Consider the following 22988-nt stretch of genomic DNA (forward strand, 5'->3'; position numbering starts at 1 on the left):
GTCCCAGGCCCTTCTCTGATCATTCACATTTCTACTGTTATTGATAAATACAGACTTTCCATGCTGCCCTCAAACTGTACCGGTGAAAATCCTGCATATCGGAAAAGATTCAAAATGAAAAACAAACACATCAGAAACCTCTATGCTTATTTTCTGGGCCTCCCAATGTGATTCTCAATTGCATCCCAGACCATAAACTCCATAGAGCGCAAACTGTCTTCACATCTGTGTCTTGTATTCTAAACAAACTTCTTGTATTTAAACAGATAATCTCTGCACTACCACCTTCTGGCTCTGCCAAGAAATGGCAGATAGCTAAATTGACAGATTTGCACCTCTATCCACTTAGACATACCCAAGGGACATCTTCTCTATCTGTAGCATGCCTGAATCACCTTATGCAAAGTCAAGTGTAATGCAGTTACAATAAGCCAAAACAGATTGTGCCCTTTCTCCCACCTCAGTCTGTCTTAGAAGAGGTAAGAGCTCAAAGAGAGGAGAGGATAAAATGGAATGGAAAATGTGAAAGGATTTTTATCCATGTTCTTGAACTTTTAGCACATTCAGTTCTAAAGCTTCTATTAGGACATGTTTATGGGTGTCTGCAATACTTACCCAAGTTTTACAACACACATTTGAAAGATAAATAAGTTAAAACTTACGCATCATAGTCCTGAATAACCATTCCTACAGACCAAATGGCTGTCAAGTATTCATTAACCCCATTAGGACTGATGTAATGTAGAGAGTCTGGTGAGCGAGGGTCCCCATTGGAGCCTGTAAAATCTATCCCCACCTGTTAAACACAGAATTTATATCAGAATTTATATCGTGGAACGAGGTGTACCGGTAGTTTGAATTGGAGAGCCTAATTTGAACTACCTACTCGGTGCCGCGTGTAGCCGCGGGCACAGAGTCCGCACTAAGGGGGATTTAAAAACGGCGGTGCCCGGCAAGATGCAAATGAAGCCTGGGATATTTAAATCCCAGGCTTCATTTGCAACTTTGAATGCCTACATTAGCCACCCTAGTTCGAACTAGGGTGGCAGTGTAGACATACCCTGGGTTCCTAATGATAGGCAGAACTGAATTGATAAGAACAATCTGCATGATATATTGGTACACCTGTCAGCTGCCATATTTAAACCATGTTCTTGTTTATGGAATGTATCTTACCTAAACAGCTTGATTCTGTGGTGCCCTATAGGGAAAAATCAATCAGCTTTCCTCCTATCAGCTGCTAGATCATATAGATCTTAATCAAAAACATTCACCATCTTCTCCATGGTTGTGAAATGAGTCTATGGTCTCAGCCTGTTTCCTAGTGGAAGCTACTCAAGGAATACTACAGCATTTAAAAGTGAACAGATATCATTGCTGATACAGACTGGCCACAGACACTAACCTTCTATGTGTGAGGAGTGTCGGAGTTCATTGCCAGGGTGGAGAAAGCTTACATTGCTACTGTCCGTGTTGTAACAGTTTTGTGAATTAAACCATTTCAGGATCAGAGCCCATGTTAAGACCTATGAATATTGCTCAAGCTGTGCAGCCTTGAAGTCATCCTATATGGGCACCTGAAGATTATTCTGGAATGTGGAAATCCTTGACACATGAGACCCACCATAAACTCTACATCATCCCATCCTTACCTCCAGAGCTACAGACCTTCCTTGACTGTTTGACAGCTGTTAAGATGATCTAAACTATGCTTGTGATGAGATGGTGCAAGACAAACCCAAACAAGAGAGAACAGCAAAATCCTTTGGTCTCTGCCCAAACAGTTATATCCAGTTCTGACTGAGCACATCTGAAGATTCAGACCTCATGTCTGATGCTAGAAGTCTATCATATTTCAGAACTTTCCAGGTAAGAGTTACAAAATAGGTTAGAGGGCCTCTGGAAACATGCCTTTATGCTTTATTCGATACAAAAATAAGCTAATAAAACAAAGATAATCCATAATACATTATAGCTTACTCTGAAAAGAAAGCCTTTTGGTACACAATTTACTTACAGTGAAATTCAGCTGACATCCTCCCATGATGTAGTCAAGGAATGTGCATTCGACTATAATCTAAAACAAAAACACAAGAGTTTCAGCAAAACCCAAAAGATTGAGGCAATTTCCTACTTGCCTGAAAGCCTGGTTTTGCTTCCCATACTGATGTAAAGCAGTACGTTTACTCCACAAGTAATTGCTCTGGATTTCTTTGGGAGTATTCAAGAATAAAGGTACTACACACTCTGGGTGCATCTAAACTATGTTTTTTCCACCCGAAAGAGGATATGCAAATTCCTTCTTCTGATTACTCTTTCAAAAACGGGTCTTTAAACAGTGAGTCTGGACGTTTTTTCTGAAAAAAATCCCTTTTTTGAAAAACTTTGTAAATCTCTCTTTTTTTTTTTTTTTTTTTTTAAAAGGAAAAGCGGTTTTTTCAAAAGGGTTTTTTCCTTTAAAAAAAAAAAAAAAAAAAAACCCACGTCCAGACTACTTTCATTTTTGAAAGTTCACTTCATAAATATTTTCTATGTTAGCCATTGTTTAGATGCAAGGAAACTGATATTATGGTATCTATTAATTGCTGGGAATATCAGTGCTTTTTGCTTTCAAGACAACACAGATCACCACTTCCCTCGTCATTATACAATATATGAAAAATAGATTTTCAGAAGCCTGTTTTGTGTGTTCGGCCTTCAGAACTCTCACTCTAGATCTGTGGTTCTCAACTGGTGGTCCATGGACCACTGGTGGTCCTGGGGACTTCTTCGGTGGTCCACAGGAATATCGTCTAAAGTCACATGGCGTGAGCAGGCGCCGCTGTTAGGCTGTTTTATGCCGTGTTCACAAGCACACGGCGCGTCGTCCATAGCGTCACCTAGGACGCAACCGCGTTGTGTTGCCAGTAACTTCCATCTGAGGCTCTGAGCGTCAGTGTAGCTGCCGCTGTCGTGCTGAGAGGTTGCTTTGTCGTTCGCCCTGTGCTACGTGTGCTGGAGGTGGTCCACGAAAATTTTTTGATTGACCTGGTGGTCCGTGGACTGAAACGAGTTGAGAACCACTGTACTAGATTATGTTAGATGAGGAATTCCAGATTATTCTACTGAATATAAGGTTGTGGAGCTTGGATATTTAGACATCTATTTATAAACAAAAGACCTTGTATAAAAACCCCAGTAACTTTCACTTGCTTACAAACTCCTGTATAGAAGATCAAGTCATGAACTCTATAGAAAATTCAGTAGTAATATTAACTGTATTCTGATTCTATGGAAAGCAAATACATTTTACTTTGCCATGGTAATGCTTCTGTAATATTTAAAACATGTTGTATCTATATATTCATCTTAAAGACTGAACTATTTCTGCCATTTTCATAGATTTTACTGTTATTAACACTTGGATGTTGAGATCATGTATATTATACCTAGACATCTGTAAATAAAAAAATCAAGTTAAAAATAAAATCCTATTGTACCAACCTCACAGTGTTTCACACTCACAACACCAGAATTTTTGTAGTTTTTCTTCTTTTGCCTTTTCTTCTCATTGATACATTCAAATTCAGCCTAAGTGAATGGAAAAAAACCAAAAAGACTCCAATCAGTACAAATTATGGAATTCATTTAAACCAGAACTTTAAGCACCTATGCTTTACATCATAAGGAGTGAATTCTAAAAGTTCTGGACCATCTTCAGTTACTACTAGGCTGGATTAAGGCTTAGCTCTAAGTAAAGCACATTACAGCTATTCTGAAGGAGAGAGCAGCATAGATCATGGTAGCAAGATGTGCCTTTTAGAAGAATGGTTACATCCTCCTTGTCAAACATATGAAAAGGTCACCCAGTTCTCTTCTGCTATAGGGGTGCTCAAGAGCAGCTCAATATTCAGTCACCCAGGACTACAAGCTCCAGTAAGAACATAAGAATGGCCTTAGGGTATGTCTACACTACGAAGTTAGTTCGAACTAACGTCCTTTAGTTCGAACTAACTTTCATAGGCGCTACACTAGCGCTCCATTAGTTCGAACTTAATTCGAACTAACGGAGCGCTTAGTTTGAACTAGGTAATCCTCATTCCACGAGGATTAAGCCTAGTTCGAACTAGCTAGCTCGAATAAAGGGGTGTGTAGCCCCTTAATTCGAACTAGTGGGAGGCTAGCCCTCCCCAGGTTTCCCTGGTGGCCACTCTGGCCAACACCAGGGAAACTCTACTGCCCCCCTCCCGGCCCCCGGACCCCTTAAAGGGGCACGGGCTGGCTACGGTGCCCGTGCCAGGTGCAAGCCTGCCAGCACCCAGCCAGCAGACCCTGTACCTGGCACGGATCGAGCCAGCCACCCGATGCCCCCCAGCCCTCCCCCTCTTCCCGGGAACAGGCTGGCAGCTCCCGGGAGCTTGCCCGGGACCGCAAGAGGCGGGCACCCGCCTGGGCTAGTGTGGACATTGTGGACCTCGTCCACGATCTCCGCACTAGGCACAGGAAAGTGGCCGGCTTGGGCAGGAGAGCTGCCAGCCTGGCCACCCAGGAGCAGGTGTGCAAGAGAATCAAGGTCCCCCGACCCTGAGCTTACAATGACCGTACTGGGTCAGACCAAAGGTCCATCTAGCCCAGTAGCCTGTCTGCCGACAGCGGCCAACCGTAGGGACCCTGGAGGGGATGGACCGAAGACAGTGACCAAGCCATTTGTCTCGTGCCATCCCTCTCCAGCCTTCCACAAACCTTGGGCAGGGATACCACTCCTACCCCCTGGCTAATACCACTCCATGGACCCAACCTCCATGACTTGATCTCACTTCCCTTTAAACTCTGTTCTAGTTCTAGGCTTCACCACCTCCTGCAGCAAGGAGTTCCACAGGTTGACTCTTTGCTTTGTGAAGAACAACTTTCTGTTACTAGTTTGAAGCCTGCTACCCATTCCTTTCCTTTGGTGTCCTCTAGTCCTTCTTTATGGGAACTAATGAAGAACTTTTCTGTATGCACCCTCTCCACCCAACTCCTGCTTTTAGAGCTCTATCCTGTCCCCCCTCCGTCTCCTCTTTTCTAAGCTGAAAAGTCCCAGTCTCTTTAGCCTCTCTTCATATGGGACCTGTTCCCAACCCCTGATCATTTTAGTTGCCCTCCCCTCTCCCAGCCTCTCTCTTCCCCTCTCCCACCTCCTTTTCCCAGTCTCCCCCAGTTTTGTTCAATAAAGACAGATTCCATTTTGGAAGACACATTATCTTTTATTTTGTACATCAAGAAGAGGGGCTAGGGAAGGGTAAGTGGAAGGAGGTGAGGGAGGAATGGGGTACGCACCCCCGATGGGGAGGACTGGGCTGGCTCTGCAGGCTTCTGGGTGTGGAAGCTCTCCTGCAGCCCCCCAATTGCCCCCTCTCCCCAGATGGCAGCCTGCGGCAAGTGCAGCCGGGCTGGTGGCCGAGTACTGTGATGTGCCCAGTGTGGGCACTCAGGGCACTCCAAGCCACGACTGCTTTGCAAGCGGGGCACCCCTGAGAACTGTCTGTCCGGGTTGGGGGTCGGGACCCTTTAAGCACAGCCCTCGGCTCGCCTGAGACAGCAGCTCCATGCTCTAAGTCCTCCTCTGATGCCCTGCCGGCACTGCTTCCGGCCATCCTTAAGCCTGGTTCATGGACCACTTAATGTGGACATGCTAATTCGAATTAGCAAAACGCTAATTCGAACTAGTTTTTTAATCTGGATCCGTTAGTTCAAATTAGCTTAGTTTGAATTAGTTAATTCGAACTAAGTTAGTTCGAATTAACATTGTAGTGTAGACGTACCCTTATTGGGTCAGACCAAAGGTCCATCTAGCCCTATGGCCTGTCTTCCAACAGTGGCCCATGCCAGGTGTCCCCCAACAGTGGCCCATGCCAGGTGTCCCAGAGGGAATTAACAGAACACGTAAATGTCAAGTGATCTTTCCCCCTGTCGCCCATTCCTTGCCCTAGCAAAGAGAGACTAGGGACACCATTCCTGCCCATCCTGGCTAATAGCCATTGAGGGACCTATCTTCCATGAATGTGTCTAATTCTTTTTTGAACCCTGTTAAAGATCTGGTCTTCACAACATCCTCTGACAGGGAGTTCCACAGGTTGACTCTGCCTTGCCAATAACACAAGCGCTCCTTTAAAAGGGATTCACTGACGCGTCTGTCTTCCCAACATCACTTCCATTTTATACAAATTAGGTTTCAGCCAGCTAGTACTCCTCTTTTACTCGTCTCTAGCAAACACCAAAGTATTCAAAAGAACTGGTCATAAGTGTGTCTGCCATATGTTCTAAGTGTTCAAACTGATAGGAAGCAGTAGAGCCCCGAACTACTAAGCCATAGGACAATATTTTCATTAATTCAGTGGAGGTTAAATCCAAGAATTTATTGAGCAAATAAAACAAGCACAAACAAGCCACCTTGTAAGTTCTCCAGTAAGTCAGAAAACACTTAAGTTCCAAATTGTGCAAAGTGCTAAGTTCCCTTAACTTCAATAGATTACAGTGAGAACGAGGGTCGCTCAGTACCATAAAGAAACAGGCATGTACCAAGGGCTTGCCTGAAAAATATCTCCCCCACCCCGCCACTACAATCAATGGAGATATGTTGAGGACAGCAAAGAACTTGCGAACAGTTTCTGTTCTGTAACAAGACATGTAATATTGCAATATTTTATTCTATTGGGATTCTTTCCTGATTATTGCTGGTTTATAGCATGGATAGAACATAATAAGACTTAATTAGAACTGAAACAAGCTGTGGAACTTTATCACAGAGGCTAATCTCCACAGCCAGATAACTTCCTGATTAAATTTTCCATATTTAACTTGGTCTTAAAATTAAACAGAAGTGTTCTATGAACGTGTATTAACTCCAACCACCATGAGGATTTTTTGTTAAATCTTATATTTTCATTAATATGCCCATCCCTCCCTTCCTCCCCCAACCCATCCCAATCACATAGGCTAGCCTGAGCATTCTCTCACCCTTTTCTTATTTTGTGGAGCACAGTCTGCATCTTATTTAACACTAGATCATTTTCAGTTACACTGGTGTTAAAAATCAAGTAACTCCAGTGACTTCACTAAGTTATTCCAGGGTTAAGATGTGCACAACTAAGATCAGATTTGGGTTCTTAATAAATTTCACCTTATTGGCCAACTAGATCTTAGGGGAGGTAATAAGAAAAGTTTTGCCAGACTGGGTTCCAATTCGTTTTAAGCAAGAAATGTATGGAGCTTAGGGGTTCTCTGCTTTATCTTGTAGATTTAATTCCCAGCCAGTCTCCTGGCACACAGATTGCTGTCTTTGACTGGATACCGCCCAATGTGTGGTCATGAAAATATTCTTAAGGAAAAGCTTTCTTGAGGCATTTTCAAAAGGAGAACATGAAGATTATGTTAACACTGAACATATTTTTAAAAAGCAGAAGATGAGCATTTTGATCCACATCAACTCACTCAGTCTCTTTGGTGACACAAAGAACTCACTATTTCACAGGACTGAGGTTTTACACAATGTGTGTGTACACTTTTTTATTAAAAAAACACTACACAAAGAAATATGCTTTGGGTTTCCCCCTCCCCCCCCCCGCGTTGGCCTTTAAACAACAACTCGTTCACTAAAATGGTGCCACATTTTATTAAAGTAATTAACTTGTGAAACAAAAGCCATTTTAGTAGATATGGCAAAGGACTGGACTAAACTGTTTTATCCTTGCTTTTCAGTGTTTGTGTGCTTTTGATTACTATAGCAAGATGCTCACTACTTTTCTTGTGGGAAAAGCTGTATGAATGCCAGCCTGCTTCTGAGAACCTATAAAGATTAAAAATCACTAGAAATTTCTAAGAATCAGATTACATATGAGCATAGTAACTTGCTGAAATTATTTACCAGTGCTGTAAAAGTAAGTGTTATATTGTCCTCTGCTCAGTTTCAGGAAGTCTTTGGAAACAACCACTGATAGAGCAACATGGCCTGAGCAGGGATTATAAAATATCAACACATTAAAAGTTAAATATTAACAAGTAGTAGCTTTGAAGAATTCAGTATACATACCATACTTAGGATGCTTTTAGGTTCCAAACCTGCATGCAGCATACTTGTTCATTAATAATGTTTGAACTATTTTTCAAGTTGTGTTCAAGTAAAGAAAAATACGGTAAAACACTGCTGGGACACAAGTCAATAAAAATAAAGAGTTTCTAAGCTAAGGTTGTTGAATGATGTCTAATGAAATGTATGAGAACGCAATTTGTCATGTTACAAGATTTACAACACAATATTTTATATAAAAAAATAAGGGATAGTGTGGTTTCTGAGGGTTTTTTTAAAGAAAGGAAATAAAGACCCAAACAAATGGAACACACAGTTAACTTCTGTGAACAAGTAGCTACATCTTAAAGTCTTTGTTCAGGTTTATTCAATTACTTTATCGAGTGAGAAGCAAACCTGAAATTAAGGATAAAGTAAAAACTGAGAACTTCAGGCTCTGGCCTTTTAACAGCAGTGAAATTGATCTTGTATTCTGCATTTTGATGATCACAGATTGGTTAAATTAATTTGACTTGACAACGTGGATTTTCAGACTTCTGCCATTACAAAAAACAACCAAGATATTAAAGTCTGCAAAAATGGATTTGAAATGGAAATGCCAACTCTTGACCTGACCTGGTGCGATGTATAAGCAATGCAATAAGACAGTTAAATACTGACAAGTATACTTTGTAGTCTTTGCTCATAACAAATAAGGCAATTTCACAAAAAATGTTCAAGAAGCCTAGAGGTTTTTTTACTTACCGGAGAGGATCGAGAAGATTCCTTAAGTTTTGACATCGTGGTTAGAAAACTCCCTATGAGATCATGAGACCCATCACTGTCATAGTCATAGCACTCTACCTAAAATGAAGCATTATCCAGGATTAGAAACAGCCATCAATCTAACAAAGTAATATTGTAACATTTCTTTAACATTGTATAAAACAAATCTGCTCTTTTTCTCTTAAGATTTCAAGCTTGGGAGAAGTTTGCTCTGTGCCATAGATTTGACTCAAGGGGGCCATACATTCAAGTGACTGAAGGCTAGGCTTTACCCGCTGCAGAAAGATAAGTGAGTCTTTACTACTGAACCAACCCTCCATGCTACTGAGCATCCTCATCTTCCACTGAAGTCAATGAGCATCAAGCAGGTTTAGCATTTCAAAAGATCAGGTCCAATGTGATTCATTAGGCTAATGATACTATTTTATTCTGATAAGTTTTTAGAAAAAAAGTCATTCCAAGGTGCCTAGTTTGTATCCTTCTGACATTACATATTGGAAGACTATTTTTCAGAGGTATTGGCACTCAGCTCCTATTGATTTCAGTGGAAGGTGTTCATGAATCAGTACTTCTGCAAGTTAAACTTTGCGTGGTTAGCAAGAGAGCAAAAGCAAGTGGATTGCATTACTGATTCATACAGGGGCTCAGATTGAGAATTCAGTATCTTTCATTGCTGAAAACAGAAGAAGCTAGACTTGGGAGTTCCCTCAAGACCAGCAATCCTAATTATCTGTAAATTCATAACTTCCTCAGAGATAGGAGGTTGGCCAAAATCCCTCTTTATCCATATTTATACCTCAAATGGTAAGACTTTACTAATTAAGCCAATTAAACTTTAATCTTAATGCCTTTCCTTGCTCAGGTTATTCCTTTTGATTAGCAGAGAAGAGAGGCATACTGTCACTTTATTTAGCCCCAATTTGTTTTTCATTGTTATTTTAATTTTTGTTCTGATGACAGGTAAGATGAAAACAGCTTCTTAGTACCAAAATTTCCATTGAAGCATTTTTCCATTATTCAGGATAAAAATACAGATGCTAGACAAAAATATTCTTTAAGCAAGATACAATTTAATCAATATTGCGGGTCTCTAAGCCGTATTTCCCTCTCCCATTAAGACAAACAGTCGTATAATGTACACAAGCACATTAATAAAAATGTTTTCTTTTAACATTTCATTTCTGACAGAACAAACAAATCCTATCTTAATGAAATATTGGGTTTCAGACAGAAAACTGCCCACGTAACACATTTCATATTTCTACATTACTGCCCTTTAGATTGCTAGTTCTACGGTGCCTTTTTGTGTTGGCAAAGCTCCTCAAGACATTTTGGCTACTACTGTAATAAAATACATGCACATGCATTGTAAACAAATTCATACTTCATACAGGCAAAATAATGCTATCACAGATGAGAAAGATTTCACACAGACACGACACAAATTCTTTAGGCTTCCCTATATTGAGCCAATCAGATGTTCAAATATTGGTGGAATGCTTAATACCAAAGATTTTTTTTCATTCAACAGTAATAGCAGCTTATTTGAGAATTATCAGAATTGTTTTTTTGTTTAAAAGACCAAAAACATTTCTGGGAGTTTGATATATTAAATACATTAAACCCAATGTTTCTTTTTAAATCAGAAGTTTGACTACTCATGCAACAAACCTTGGTGGCTCTCTGTACCATCATAAAATTATCTATGTTTCCCTCTTCCCTCCTCAGAGCTGAAGGATTCATGAATGCTAGCTCCAAATCAGAGAAGCTCACATTTAGGGTACAGAAAGACATCACTTACTGACTGCAACACACACACACAATTTAAAAATAATGAGAGAGTTGGTTTGTGCATTACTGCTGAATACACAAACTGAGCAACTTAGTGTGTGAAAAGGCATTCATACTATGCTGAAAAAGTCAATTTTACTTACTAAAGTAAGAGAGCCTGTTATGCATTCCACTGTGTGTATAAAAGTATTACAGCATTGTTTAATTCTTCCAAACAACATTCCCACAATTTTACTGTCTCATCTAAAAGTAGTTTTAAATCCACAAATTAAAATTTCAAAATAAAATGCAGCAGAAATTATAATCTATCTTGCTTTGTGTGTATAAATCTGGAACACCTCTATGAAACTCAGTTGCTCTGGATTTACATACATGTAACAGATAAAAAAAACTTAGAAGGTTTTATTTTATAGTGTTTTCTACTAGGTGATAAGATTACAGTTTGGATCATGCTGTGCTGAAAATAACTCTATCTTAAAGGATTTATCCAGTCAAAGAACTACAATTTTAGTGTGGTCATAAGAAGGAAATGAAAAATTCAATCACAATACGCGGAAAATAAATCTGTCATTAGCTCTTTCCTCTCCCCACCCCACAAGTTATCAGATTCTGGGCTTACTTGTAAAGCTAATAATAACTGTGCTTTATCATGATTTTATTTCATGTAGGTTTATGCCCATAATAGCTAAGTATGTGCTAGTTGTGCATTAAGCAATGTAACTAGTGTCTGTTGCATGTAGTTTATTCTCTCTTGCAACTTCTCACCAGGATAGAAGCAGGGGTTATTGTATATTTTGTATTGATAGGATTTTATTTACATGTACACACTGCTGTAACATATTGGAGAATGTGTCTGTTAATTTATGAACTCCCTCTTGATTTTGTGAATGCTATGCTGTACTTCAACTTACACTCTGAATATAAACTTAGGGTACAGCTACACAGGGACACTCAGAAAATTTAAACTGATTTAAATGTAGGTGTGAATTAAAAATGAATTACTTCAAAATAAGACTACTTTACTTCCCAATGATATTATCCGTTCAAAGATTTAACATGCTCTGACCAGTGCTGTAAATGATGAGGATTGATTAATTGGTTTACCACCCTGGATTTGCAGCTTCGGGTGAAGCTGAAATCTATAAGAAGAAATTCAGTAAAGACGAGTTTAATGCATTATGCTTAGGCATGAAAAAATAAAGTGCACAAATACAAAATGCTGAAAACCTTCATAATGGTTCTGCCACCGCAAAGGATCTAGGGACATTGTGGAAGATTAGAAATTCAATACAAGTCAACAATGTCATGCTGTGTCATATGTAAGATCTGGGAGGTAATTGGTTCCATTCTATTCTGTACTAATGAGGCCAGTATTGTGCCCAGTTTTTAGAACTGCACTTCAAGATAGGGACAAATTGGAGAGAACTCCAGAGGACAGTAACAAAAAAGGTAACATGTTTAGAAAACATAACCTATGAGAAAAAGTTGAAAGATCTGAGCATGTTTAGTCTAAAAAAGGAGATAATAAAGAGGAGGACATGAAAGTCTTCAAATGTGCAAAAGGCTATTGCAAAGAGAATGACAAATCAATTGTTCTCCAAGTTCACCATGCAGCAAGGGAGAGTTAGATTAGATATTAGGGACAACTTTCTGATTATACAGGTAGTTAAATTATGGAACAGATTAAGTAGGGAAGTTATGGATTCCCCATCATTGGAAGTTTTTAAGATCTGGTTAGACAAAACACCCAACAGACATGGTCTATGTATAATTAATCCTGCCTCAGCATGGGGGCAGGGAGAAAAAGGACTGGATGACCTCTTCCTCCATTTTTAAGGTATGTCGATAAGAAGTTTCTCTTCCCTTTTAATTCAACCAACATTGCAGCTTCTGTAATTTGGAATTTTCTTTTGCAGGACATTTTGACACTTTTTTTTTTTTTGCTCCAAACTGCAACAATTTAACATTTCCCATAAAAATTTTAAATTTTTCAGTTTCTGAATTTTTTCATGTGTGTATTATTTTTACATTATTTCATATGTCAATGGTAGTACTGCATAATATGCTCTACTACTGACCTGTCATGAAATATGCAAACACAACAAATATGAAAAACCCATACAATTAAATTCAAAGCAAACTTAAAAAATACTTCTGTTTTTGGAAAATTGAGTCTCAAAATATTCTTCATGCGGGAATTCATGTTGAAATAAAAACTTTCAAAGCATTTCGCTTTCCTACATAAATGCAATTTCCAGCAGAAAAAAAGCATGTAACAGAAAATTTCTGATCAACTTTAAGCCTGAGCATAGACTTGAGGAAATGTGTTGTTTCACCCTCTGGCTCAGCCATTGGTGCTCAAGTTTCTATCTGTCCTCTGATGCAAGGTGTCAAAAAAACCAAACCACCACACACCCCTAAACAAGTTAAGAACTTTTGGACAATGAGGAATAAGGGGTGTCTTGGAGTTCAGAGTGTCGATGGCTGCAAATCAATGTTCAGTAAGGATTCACCAGATTGACTCCTTGCCCTGTGAATGGAGTCCACCTTATCCTCCCAGGCTACTTCCACTGTCACAGATTCAGTTAGGACCAGGCAGGCAGAAAGACAATACCACATTCATCTTGTCTTCAAATCCAAAAGTGGTGCTTAAGATAAAGCAGGTTTATTTGAATTCACAGCTCCAACAACTGAAACCAGAGCTGAAGTTAACAGATGTTTATGTGCTTTTATAGACTAACAACTAAAGGCAGGAAGGAGGTCAACTGCACCAGACATCCATTTGCTGTCTGTTGTCAACGAGGCCCTGTTTTGGGAGCTAGCACAGTGAGGAAGGGAGATTAACAACTTACTAGTTAGTACTCAGAATTAGGCTAAGTCTACACTGTAGCCTTCTTCTGGAAAAGCTTATGCAAATGAAGCACAGAGTGGAATATTGCCATGCTTCATTTGCATAATTAATTAGCAGCCATTTTTGCGCAAGAGGATTTTGCGCAAAAAGGAGCTGTGTAGATGGCTCCTTTTCATGCAAAAACCCTCTTAGGCAAGAGCCATTCGACTCTGCGCTTCATTTGCATAAGCTTTTCCGGAAGAAGGCTACAGTGTAGGTGTAACCTTACGTTTCTAATATGTCCTCCTGGCTAGATGACATGACAGTAGGCTTGGAAAGTCAGGCTGAGATCTGTTTCTATTCCAAATTATGATGTTTCAAATACATATGCAAATCAGTTAATGTTCAAAACAGCTTCATATCAGAAGGTTTTGTTTGGGCAGATCCAGCAATTCCAATGCTAATGCTTTGCTACTGTGTTTATTCATGGGGATTCCCATGACCATTCACTCAACTCTTCAGATAAAGGAACTGGAACTATTGTTTAAGTAATATCTGAGCAATGTAGAAAAGAATGAAGCAACCGGTTTATGAAGCAAAGTCCAGTTGAGCAGAGTGAGGAGAGGAACATGTGGCTGGAAAGAAAGGGAAGTAAGCAGGCATAAAGCACTTATAAAAGGCACCAGGCAAGAGAGTCATATGAAGGAGAGAAAGAAAAAGTAATGGGATGCCATACTACTGTAAATGTGCAATTAGATGCCCCATGCTTTTAACAAATTTGAGAACTGCTGTTATGTTAACACTAATTCAAAGGAAAAAATGAAGAGGGAAAAAAAAAAATCACATTTACTCTAGTTTAACCAGGTTCCCTAAATCTGGGAGTAAATTTAACAATTATTTTTGGCAGCTACTGTAACACAAACTGTCAGGCCATTATCTTCATCGTCAACTTTAGGCTTCCTGTTACTTTAAATAAAAATCTTCATTTTGAGTTTAACTTAAAACTAAAAGCATAAAACAGTTAAATGATAATTCATTATATTTGCAAACTATTTATTTAGATACACTAAGGAGAAATTCAATCATTTAAGTATTACCTTGATTGTTTTATCCATATCACTGTAACACAGAGAATTGAGAGGAATTTTAAAGGGCTTCCATACAGGATTCAAGTTATTTTTTATAACCTGCCAAACAGATTTAATAAAACAGTATTGTTAGCAAAGCAAGACAGAGTGTGACTATCAGTTTTGTCATGTTTTTATTCCATAACTGTTGCAAATATGGGAAGTGTTGACCTGTGATACAACCATTAAAAAAAATAAAAAATAAAAAAAAAGTCATGCTTATATGCCAAGGATATAACAATAACCTCAATGGCTGGGACAGCATAAAAGGAGAAACATTCTGACACCAACTCTTTGAAAGTAACTGGATGCTACTGCTCACTGCTAGGAGGTCAATATTTTCCTAAAGAAAATTTAATTTACCATACACCATTTAAATCTCAAACTGGAGAGGAGGTAATATTCCAGTACCTCTCTACATGTAGACCCAAGGCATAGGTAGCATTTTGCTATTTATCCCCATATCTTACCAGATGAAACAAGACAATGGGGTAAAATCATTTTACAGAAGTTACATTTCACCAATCAAATGTTTATACTGAAAACCCATCTCCAGAAGTATTTCCTCCAGAGAGTCAAGCTTAAGAGTTTAAAAAAAAAAAGTTAAACCTTTTTATAACCTTTTCATGTCTATCAAACAAAATACATCTTAGTGCTTGGGGGGAAGGAGTGAAAGAAGTTTATTGAGAATCTGCCATGAATGTTCCCAAACTCTACAATTCAAGTGTTCATAATCTGCAACAGAGTCTAGGGTTAAATTTCCTATAGCAGAAATCCTCCAAAGGAAAGTAATGTAGCATTTTTATTTAATACAATTTAGGCTCTGTGCTAGAAGTTAACCCTTAGGTATAGTGAAACACTTTCAAAAGTGGAAGGTAAAATGCCTTGATTTTTAAATCAAATCTTCAAATTAAGGATAAGAAGATATACTAATAAATACACAAAGACATTTATTTCTGAGATGGTAGAGCCCTCAAAGTTAGATAAATGTACTTGTTATGCTGCCGGAACACATGAAGAAATGTTAATTATAAAATTAACATAGAAAAGGGATTTACATTTCTTTGACTAAGTGCTTCAGGCCAGGGACTGTATCTTCCTTTAAATTTGTTTATTATGTAAATACTGATTAGGGCCTCAGGCTCTCCTATAAGTATTCAGTAATAACTTACTATATTTAAGTAATAAACATCAGACCTAACTGAGTTGGCATTCTCTGATATTAATAGTACTATAATAGCATCTAGAGCCGTGGCATCCAACACACTAGCAAGTGGACACATGGCTATTTGATCAGTTGAGTGTGGCTAGTTTGCTAGATCAATAGCCACTATAGCAGTTACTGTTTCAGAATTGGTTGGACACCGTGGATCTAGAGGCTCATACCAAAACTGGGGTCCCAATATTCTAGACATTACATACAGCTAAACAATCTCTGCCCAAAGGGTTTACATCAAAACAGACAAGCAAAAGAGTAGGGGGAAAAAGCAGTATTAGCCACATATGACTTTCAAGGTCACACAAAAAAAGTCTGACAGAGCTAGGAAAATACAGGTCTCCTGAGATCCAGTCAGGTGCCTTACTCCCAAGATCAAATCCCCTGCTCTGAAACTGTTGTATCTTTAGAGCTAGGGCATACATATAAAAAGTCAGATTAACTCAAACTCCAGTTTCTTGTGAACAAAATCCCCTACCTCAGTTCTGTGAACCATCACCCAGTTCCCTTCTGACGTCTGCTTGTGGAATTCCAAGTAAGGATCTGACTTTCCAAAAAAATCCTGAATTAAAACAAAACAAAAGAAGGCACTTATGGTATGAATGTTATCAAATACTAATTAATACACAGTCATACAAATGGAAAGTAAACAAAAGACTTTCCTAAAAACTATTAAACATCTTTCTGATAAAGAACAGAAATCACTTCAGGTCTCATTCTCATTACTGCTTTTAAAACAATTCCTTATATTAGCAAGCCACAGAACTAAATAGCTATGAGAAGACTATAAATATATATTTTTAGTATAAAGTGAGAGTCTGTGCTCTGTAAACACTGCTGGATAGTTCCACTTCAGGGCAACAGGTGTATGAAGGGCTGGATCCTAATTCAAAGCTGTCTAAGTAGAGCATTAGAAAAATGTGAAATAAAAGCATTTATTCCCTACATAGTATTTTTAACATCTATTTTGGAATTTCATAGACCAATTATAGGGTTTAGAGATTCTAACGCCAAGCCTGAGATTATAATAAACAAACAACGGTTACTAAAATATACTTTATATGGGTGTCTGAAAGTGTATTTTCTACTATTATTTTAGCAAGTAAAATTTAAAATTAAATGGAAAAAGCATTTACACTAACAGACACAAAACTGATGGACAGATTTAAGTCTTGTTTCAAGAAAATTGTGGACAATATACTTGTCTCACTTTAGAAATAGGTCAAGATTCATTCTAAAAACTTCAATGTAATTAACATTTTTTCGATGTGTTTTTCTTCTACTGTAAAAAGTATCTTAGATTTATTTTTTCCAGCAAAAAGTCAGAATCGATCAGTACCATTCCTTATCTGTAAGAGCAATGTGATTTTAATTCTTTATTATAAATACAGCAGTTAAATACCTTATTATCTAGTTTTCTTGCTTCTACTTCGAATAAGACCACTCTGTTATCCTTTACTTCTTCTGCTGTAAGCTAGGTATGTAATTAAAAGAAGGAAACATTTATTCTGTGTCACATAAAATACACCTCACTAATATTTGCACGCACAGCATATCTAAAAAGAGTAAATGTAAATTATTTTCTTTAAATACAGCAGTGCTTGGAGATCCTTTCATGAAAAGATAGGGCATAACTCTGAAGTGTTTTGAAAACATCAGGCAAGCCACACAACTCAGAAGTTAGTGGGTAAATATTCAGTTTACAAATAACATCCATGCATTGGCTTATGTAAAACTTGTATTTTCAGCAGTGGCTACTAATTATGGATGGCCCAACCAGAGAAAAACAAGGGCAAGCATGCATAATGCAGCTGAATTCAACAGCTGCTACGGATGTTCCACACCTCTAAAAATTGGCACCTAAAATTGAAACCCAAAAAAGGGGAGCACTTTAAGGAAACCCAAATTTTAATTAGCCAAAATGTCACAGACTCCGTGTCAGAACTAAGTACAGAACCTACAAGTTCTAACACTGAATGCTCTGGATCAATTAGATGAACTAACTCTCACATGCACTAGATGGTGAGATCTGTCTTTATATGATACAAGTTCAATTTCAGATAGACCTTCTAACCTGTTCTCATTATTTTGAAAACCTGTAGTGCAACACATGTGAACAAACTAGCCTTTGTTTCCCTTATATTAAATCAGTTATAGCAAAAAGGCAATCATTCAAAGAGGAATTTTACTGTGGTTCTGTCACTTTCAAAGGATTGGTGGGGCCTTTAATAGGCAGATTACAGACTAAAGTCAAAGTTTGTCTGTTTATAAACCTACAAATAATAGTCCGCAGAAGGTATTTTCCTCACATGCAGAGTACTCAGATCTATGATGTTTCCCATCAACTCTGATATAGGAAAAATGCGCTGCTAGTAACAAGGATGCTGCCATTTGTGTTCAGTCTTCTGAACATCATCACCACCAAATGTATGGACATCACTGAAGAAAATATTAAAGAACAGCTAGAAATCTTCATGGAATCAGGGCTTGAAAAAAAACTATTATATATGAGAGCAGACTCCTGCAAGTTCACCAAACATGTTCTTTTCGATGAAGAAATTTTAATGCACAATTTGGAAAGCCACTAATTTTAGCTGAATAAAGTAGATCAGATTTCTACATTTCACTGAAAGGAACAGAGCTCATGGCACACTAGGAGCACATTGTAACCTGATGAAAGTATACAGGACACAGTAATATAGCATTCTTGTGTTTATAAATAAATGTTTAATTTCTTGTTTGACAATATCCCAAAATAACTTAATTAACAGATGCAGCCCGTTAATTGCTAATTGCAACGAAGCTTTCCCCTTAGAGATGCATTGCCAGATCGGTCCAACCATTTTGATAACATCCATCACAACTCTGAAGAATGTGAGATATCTGTATTAATTTTAAGACTCTTCTTCCTCTCAGTGGGATTGGTAGTTATTTTTGTGCTGGCTAAAAGGTAACAAAACTAACTCAGTTGTAGTTAGCCCTGCTCTACATCACAATCTTATGTTGGTAGAACAACGTTGCTCAGGGATGTGGACTTTCCATGCCCCTGAAAGCTTTTCCTGTTGGCATAGTTCCTGCCTCTCAGGGAGGTGGAGTACTTAGGCCCACAGGAGAATCTCTCCTGTTGACATAGGTAACATTCTCACTAAGTGCAAGAGTGGTGCAAGGTGCAGTACAGCACAGTAAATGCAGACAAGCCCTTAGCTTTGGTCTGCAGGTATCCCAAGACTATAGCTATAGTCAGCCTCAAAAGCTGGCACTCAGATGGACAATACTCAGAATCCATTGCTAGAAGTTTGTCACCTGGGAAGAAATATAAGCCTGAGTGATCAGGTTCTGTTGCCCCTACACAATGAAATGGCTAAATGACTACCTGTGAATTGGGGTGGCGGGGAAGAGGGAAGAACCACAATAAATGTGTAGCACTGGAATAGAATTTTGTAACTAATAAGTCAGTTGTAATAAATGTATGTTATAGCAAAAGTTTGGATTAAACTTAAATCCAAGATGTAGGCCTCACAGGGCCAGGCAGCTTTAACTTAGCTCCAGCTCTGTTTGATGTTAGCATGTTAAAGTAACGGGATGGAATATTGTAATATATAGGGATGTTAGTGTTAGATAGGCCTTGTAGTAGATAGAAAGAAGTTTAATGTTGAAAGACTTTGTAACTTTGTTAAAGTGACTTAGAAGTACCCCTTTGTTCCATGCCGCAATTCTGTAAATGTATTGTTTGTGTGAAAGAGAGAGAATGCTTTAGGAGATAAATGTAAAGGCCACTGCAAGCTCAAACGGTCAGAGGAGGGGCTGAAGACTCAGAAGCACTAAACAATTATCAACTAAGTGAAAGAACTCAGAAGACGCAGACTACCTGGGCAGACTGATGAACCCTGAAGCTAGAGGCAAGCACCCCTTGATAGGAAACCAATCACAACTTTCACCAGAAAGACAACATCCCTGAGGGGTCGTCAGCATACTGAGATCAGATGACTGTGAGAACAACTTCTTCCCAATTTTAGGAAGATTGATTGTGATGCTGAATGACTGACGAAGGCCTGATGAAGCAAAATGCATAGACTTGCATGGAAGGAAAGTCCTATAAAGGATGGGGTGTCTTGTATGGTTCTTCAGGTTCTGTCCTGCTAAGACTAAGAGGAGCATCAGTCCAGACTGACATGAACCCAGCTCCTACCTCGGACCTGACCTATGTGGTCAATAGATTGGGCCGAGCAACAGATTGGTAACTATTCCATCAGCGCGGGGGGGGGGGGGGGGGGGAAGGAGGGGAAGAGCAGGGGGGAGATGGGTGTGTGTGTATAAATGCATATGCTACTTTGTTATACTGTCAATAAATGTGGCGTGTTGCCTTATCCTCCTGAAAAAGATCCTGTGTGATTCTTATAAGCATAACAATTGAAGGGTCAGAGATGCAGAGGTTACGGTTGCCTTACCCTCCCCAATGTGGGATAATTATTGGGATCGCAAAACTGCAAGGAAATGCTAAAGTTTAAATAGGCTCTGCATCAAGAGTGGGCAAAATATAGCTTGTAGGCCAGATCTGACTTGCCACCACCCCATAGCCTAGCAAGACCCTGGGGTAGGATCTCAGCCTACCACATACTAGAGACGTGAACAGTTAACTGGTAAGCCACCAGTTCCAGTTAACTGGGAGGGCTCGAGCAGCTCCCCACGTGCTGCAGCAGCTCCCCACGTGCTGCAGCAGCTCCCCACGTGCTGCAGCAGCTCCCCACGTGCTGCAGCAGCTCCCCACGTGCTGCAGCAGCTCCCCACGTGCTGCAGCCCACTTGTGTCTTTACCCCCAGCAAAATCTCACAACTCTTATTCTGTTGGCTGGGAGCCACCAAAGCTAAGCACCTCCCAGCCAGAGCCTGCATCTGGCACCCCACCCCCTCTCTGCCCTACGTCACAAACTAAATCCTTGCACCCCCCTCCTGCATCTCGCCTCAGATAACTCCAACCCTCTGCATTTTTGATCATGCACCCATACCTCCTCAGATGCTGCACCCTCTCCTGCAACCCAATATCCTACCCTAGGTCACAACCCCCTCCTGTAGTAGGTCTGCACCCTTGCCCCAAGTCACAACTCTCTCCCAGACCCTGCACCACAGTAAATGGTAGATTCTTTGTAACTAACTTTCTGAATAAAATTCTGAGGTTTTCAATATCTCACTCAGAGGTTCGAGGGCCTATTACAGGAGTTGGTGGGAGAGATTCTGTGGCCAGAGATGTGCAGTCAAATTAAATGATTGTAAGAATCCCTTCTGGGCTTAGAGTCTGTATTAGCCAAATATCTCTAGCCACCATAGAGATTTTATACTGTAAAACTGACCCCAAAAGAAATACTATTAATGAGTTCACCATCCAGTCAGCAACTCCTGCATCAAGAGCCCTTCAATGCCAGCAACACTTGCTTATACTGTTATTGGTTACCAACCAATAACAGTATAAGCATCAGTCTTGTGTCCACTCTGTTTGAAAATGCAGTTATTGTATATATGTTAGTGCTTGCTCACTAACTGAAGGGCTAAAGCAGTAATAAAACTGCTTAGTTGCCTTAAAAATAGGTTTATCTGAAGTTACTCATTATTACAGAATAAATCATCTTTACTGTTTTAACACTTGGATCTCTAGCTACCTTCTTGGTTTAATCCCTTGCTGTTTTCTGCCAAAGAGATTATATATTCCTCAGGACAGAGACCACTTTAATTATCCACAAAGCACTAGACAAATCTATAGTGGTCACCACTAAATATTAGCCATTTATCTATTTACCAAACTGGCATCCTAACACTTTACTAGACTCGTATCATAGTTCTATTTATATAGGATGTAGCTTGAGGTTAAAAAAAGTAATTGGGAAAGAAAATAAAAACTAACAAGAACCCACATTTGCTCAGGACCTGAGAGATAAAAATAATGGAAAAAATTTAAAAAAAAAAAAAAATTCACCCCTTTTTATTTGAAACTGACCAACTCATTTATTTAAGCCTCTGAAGACTAATTTTCATAAGTTAGTGTACAAAACAGTAGCTGTGTTGACCTGAAAGATGCAAATGGCTATGAAAGCAATATTCCCATTACTATGATGTTATATAATACAGTGACTTCAATAATATAAACAACGTAGAGACTATGTATTAGAAGGAGAAATCCAAGCATCATCCTACCGTGATGCTTCCTTTCCCTGCAGGTTTTCCATTTTTAAGCATAAGTGGCCTTGTCAGTGTCTTGCTGGAGACGATCTGTCAAAATAAAAGTCAATTGGTTAAGAGCTATTATTACAGGTTAGCAGCTTTTCACTCTGAAAGAAGACAGGTGATGATACAGGTTCCATTTTTGAAAACTGCTTTACCATGAGTGGGGAGGGAGCACTGCATGTAACTGTGCAGGTTAATCAATGAGCCCAGGATTATTGGTCAACTGTGTACATGAGTACATGTTAACATCCCTAACCCACATTGTTTGTGTGTCAGTCACGCTCCCCTCCTGACACATACTTGTATTGTTATTTCTTGATACTTCTTTCAGAGAGTATCATTTTAGTTTTGACTGGTCTATGCATTTTATAATTTTTATTATGCTCTTGTGCTTATATTTAATTCTTTTGAGTAGTGAGTTCTAAATTGTACTGGCTGGAGTAATTATTCCTATGGTAACTTTTTAAAAGTATGTATTACAGATAGGTTTTTAGTTTCTACTGGTGACACACATCAATACATTATCTTGATATGGTGCACATAAATAGGATTGTGAAAGTGTAACAGTGTACACTGTTAACTGATGAGCCTGGGCTCATTGGTTAACATGCACGGTTACACATACAGACACCGCACTCCTCCCCCACTCACTACTGTCACTGCTACAGAGTCAGGGGAGGGGCAGGTTTAAGCTGGCTCCCTGCGAGCCACCTCTCACCCCACCCCTGTGCTGCCTCTGTATCAGAGGCAGAAGCGTGGTGAGGTGGGAGCCAGGTGGTGGGGAACCAGATTAAAAACCATCTCCCTGTGTGCACCAGCTCCCAGGGAGTCGTCAGCCCTCCATCCTTCCCTCATGGAACTGTGTAACCTCTCCCTAAGTCTCTTCCTCCCCCACCCCACTATGATTGGAGAAAGGTTAATGTGTTACTTTGTCTTGAATGATCCATTGAAATATGTATTAAAAACTTATGCTACACAATCTGTACCACCTTGTATC

General features: G+C 39.2%; 1 protein-coding gene across 4 annotated transcripts in view; it reads right to left on the reverse strand.

Moving 5' to 3' along the window:
- The window catches only part of CPNE3 (copine 3), a 52191-nt gene that overhangs the window by 14391 nt on the left and 14812 nt on the right, over positions 1-22988 (reverse strand). For all 4 annotated transcript variants that reach the window (XM_075920434.1, XM_075920435.1, XM_075920433.1 and 1 more), the window contains exons 5-12: positions 21962-22036; positions 17179-17250; positions 16255-16338; positions 14531-14620; positions 8792-8890; positions 3484-3570; positions 2018-2077; positions 663-796 (exon numbers count right to left, since the gene is read on the reverse strand). In XM_075920434.1, the coding sequence (XP_075776549.1) occupies positions 663-796; positions 2018-2077; positions 3484-3570; positions 8792-8890; positions 14531-14620; positions 16255-16338; positions 17179-17250; positions 21962-22036 (701 nt within the window). The remainder of the gene's footprint in view (positions 1-662; positions 797-2017; positions 2078-3483; positions 3571-8791; positions 8891-14530; positions 14621-16254; positions 16339-17178; positions 17251-21961; positions 22037-22988) is intronic.

Source organism: Pelodiscus sinensis, chromosome 2 (assembly GCF_049634645.1).
Source record: "Pelodiscus sinensis isolate JC-2024 chromosome 2, ASM4963464v1, whole genome shotgun sequence".
In the NCBI taxonomy this organism is placed as follows: Eukaryota; Metazoa; Chordata; order Testudines; family Trionychidae; genus Pelodiscus; species Pelodiscus sinensis.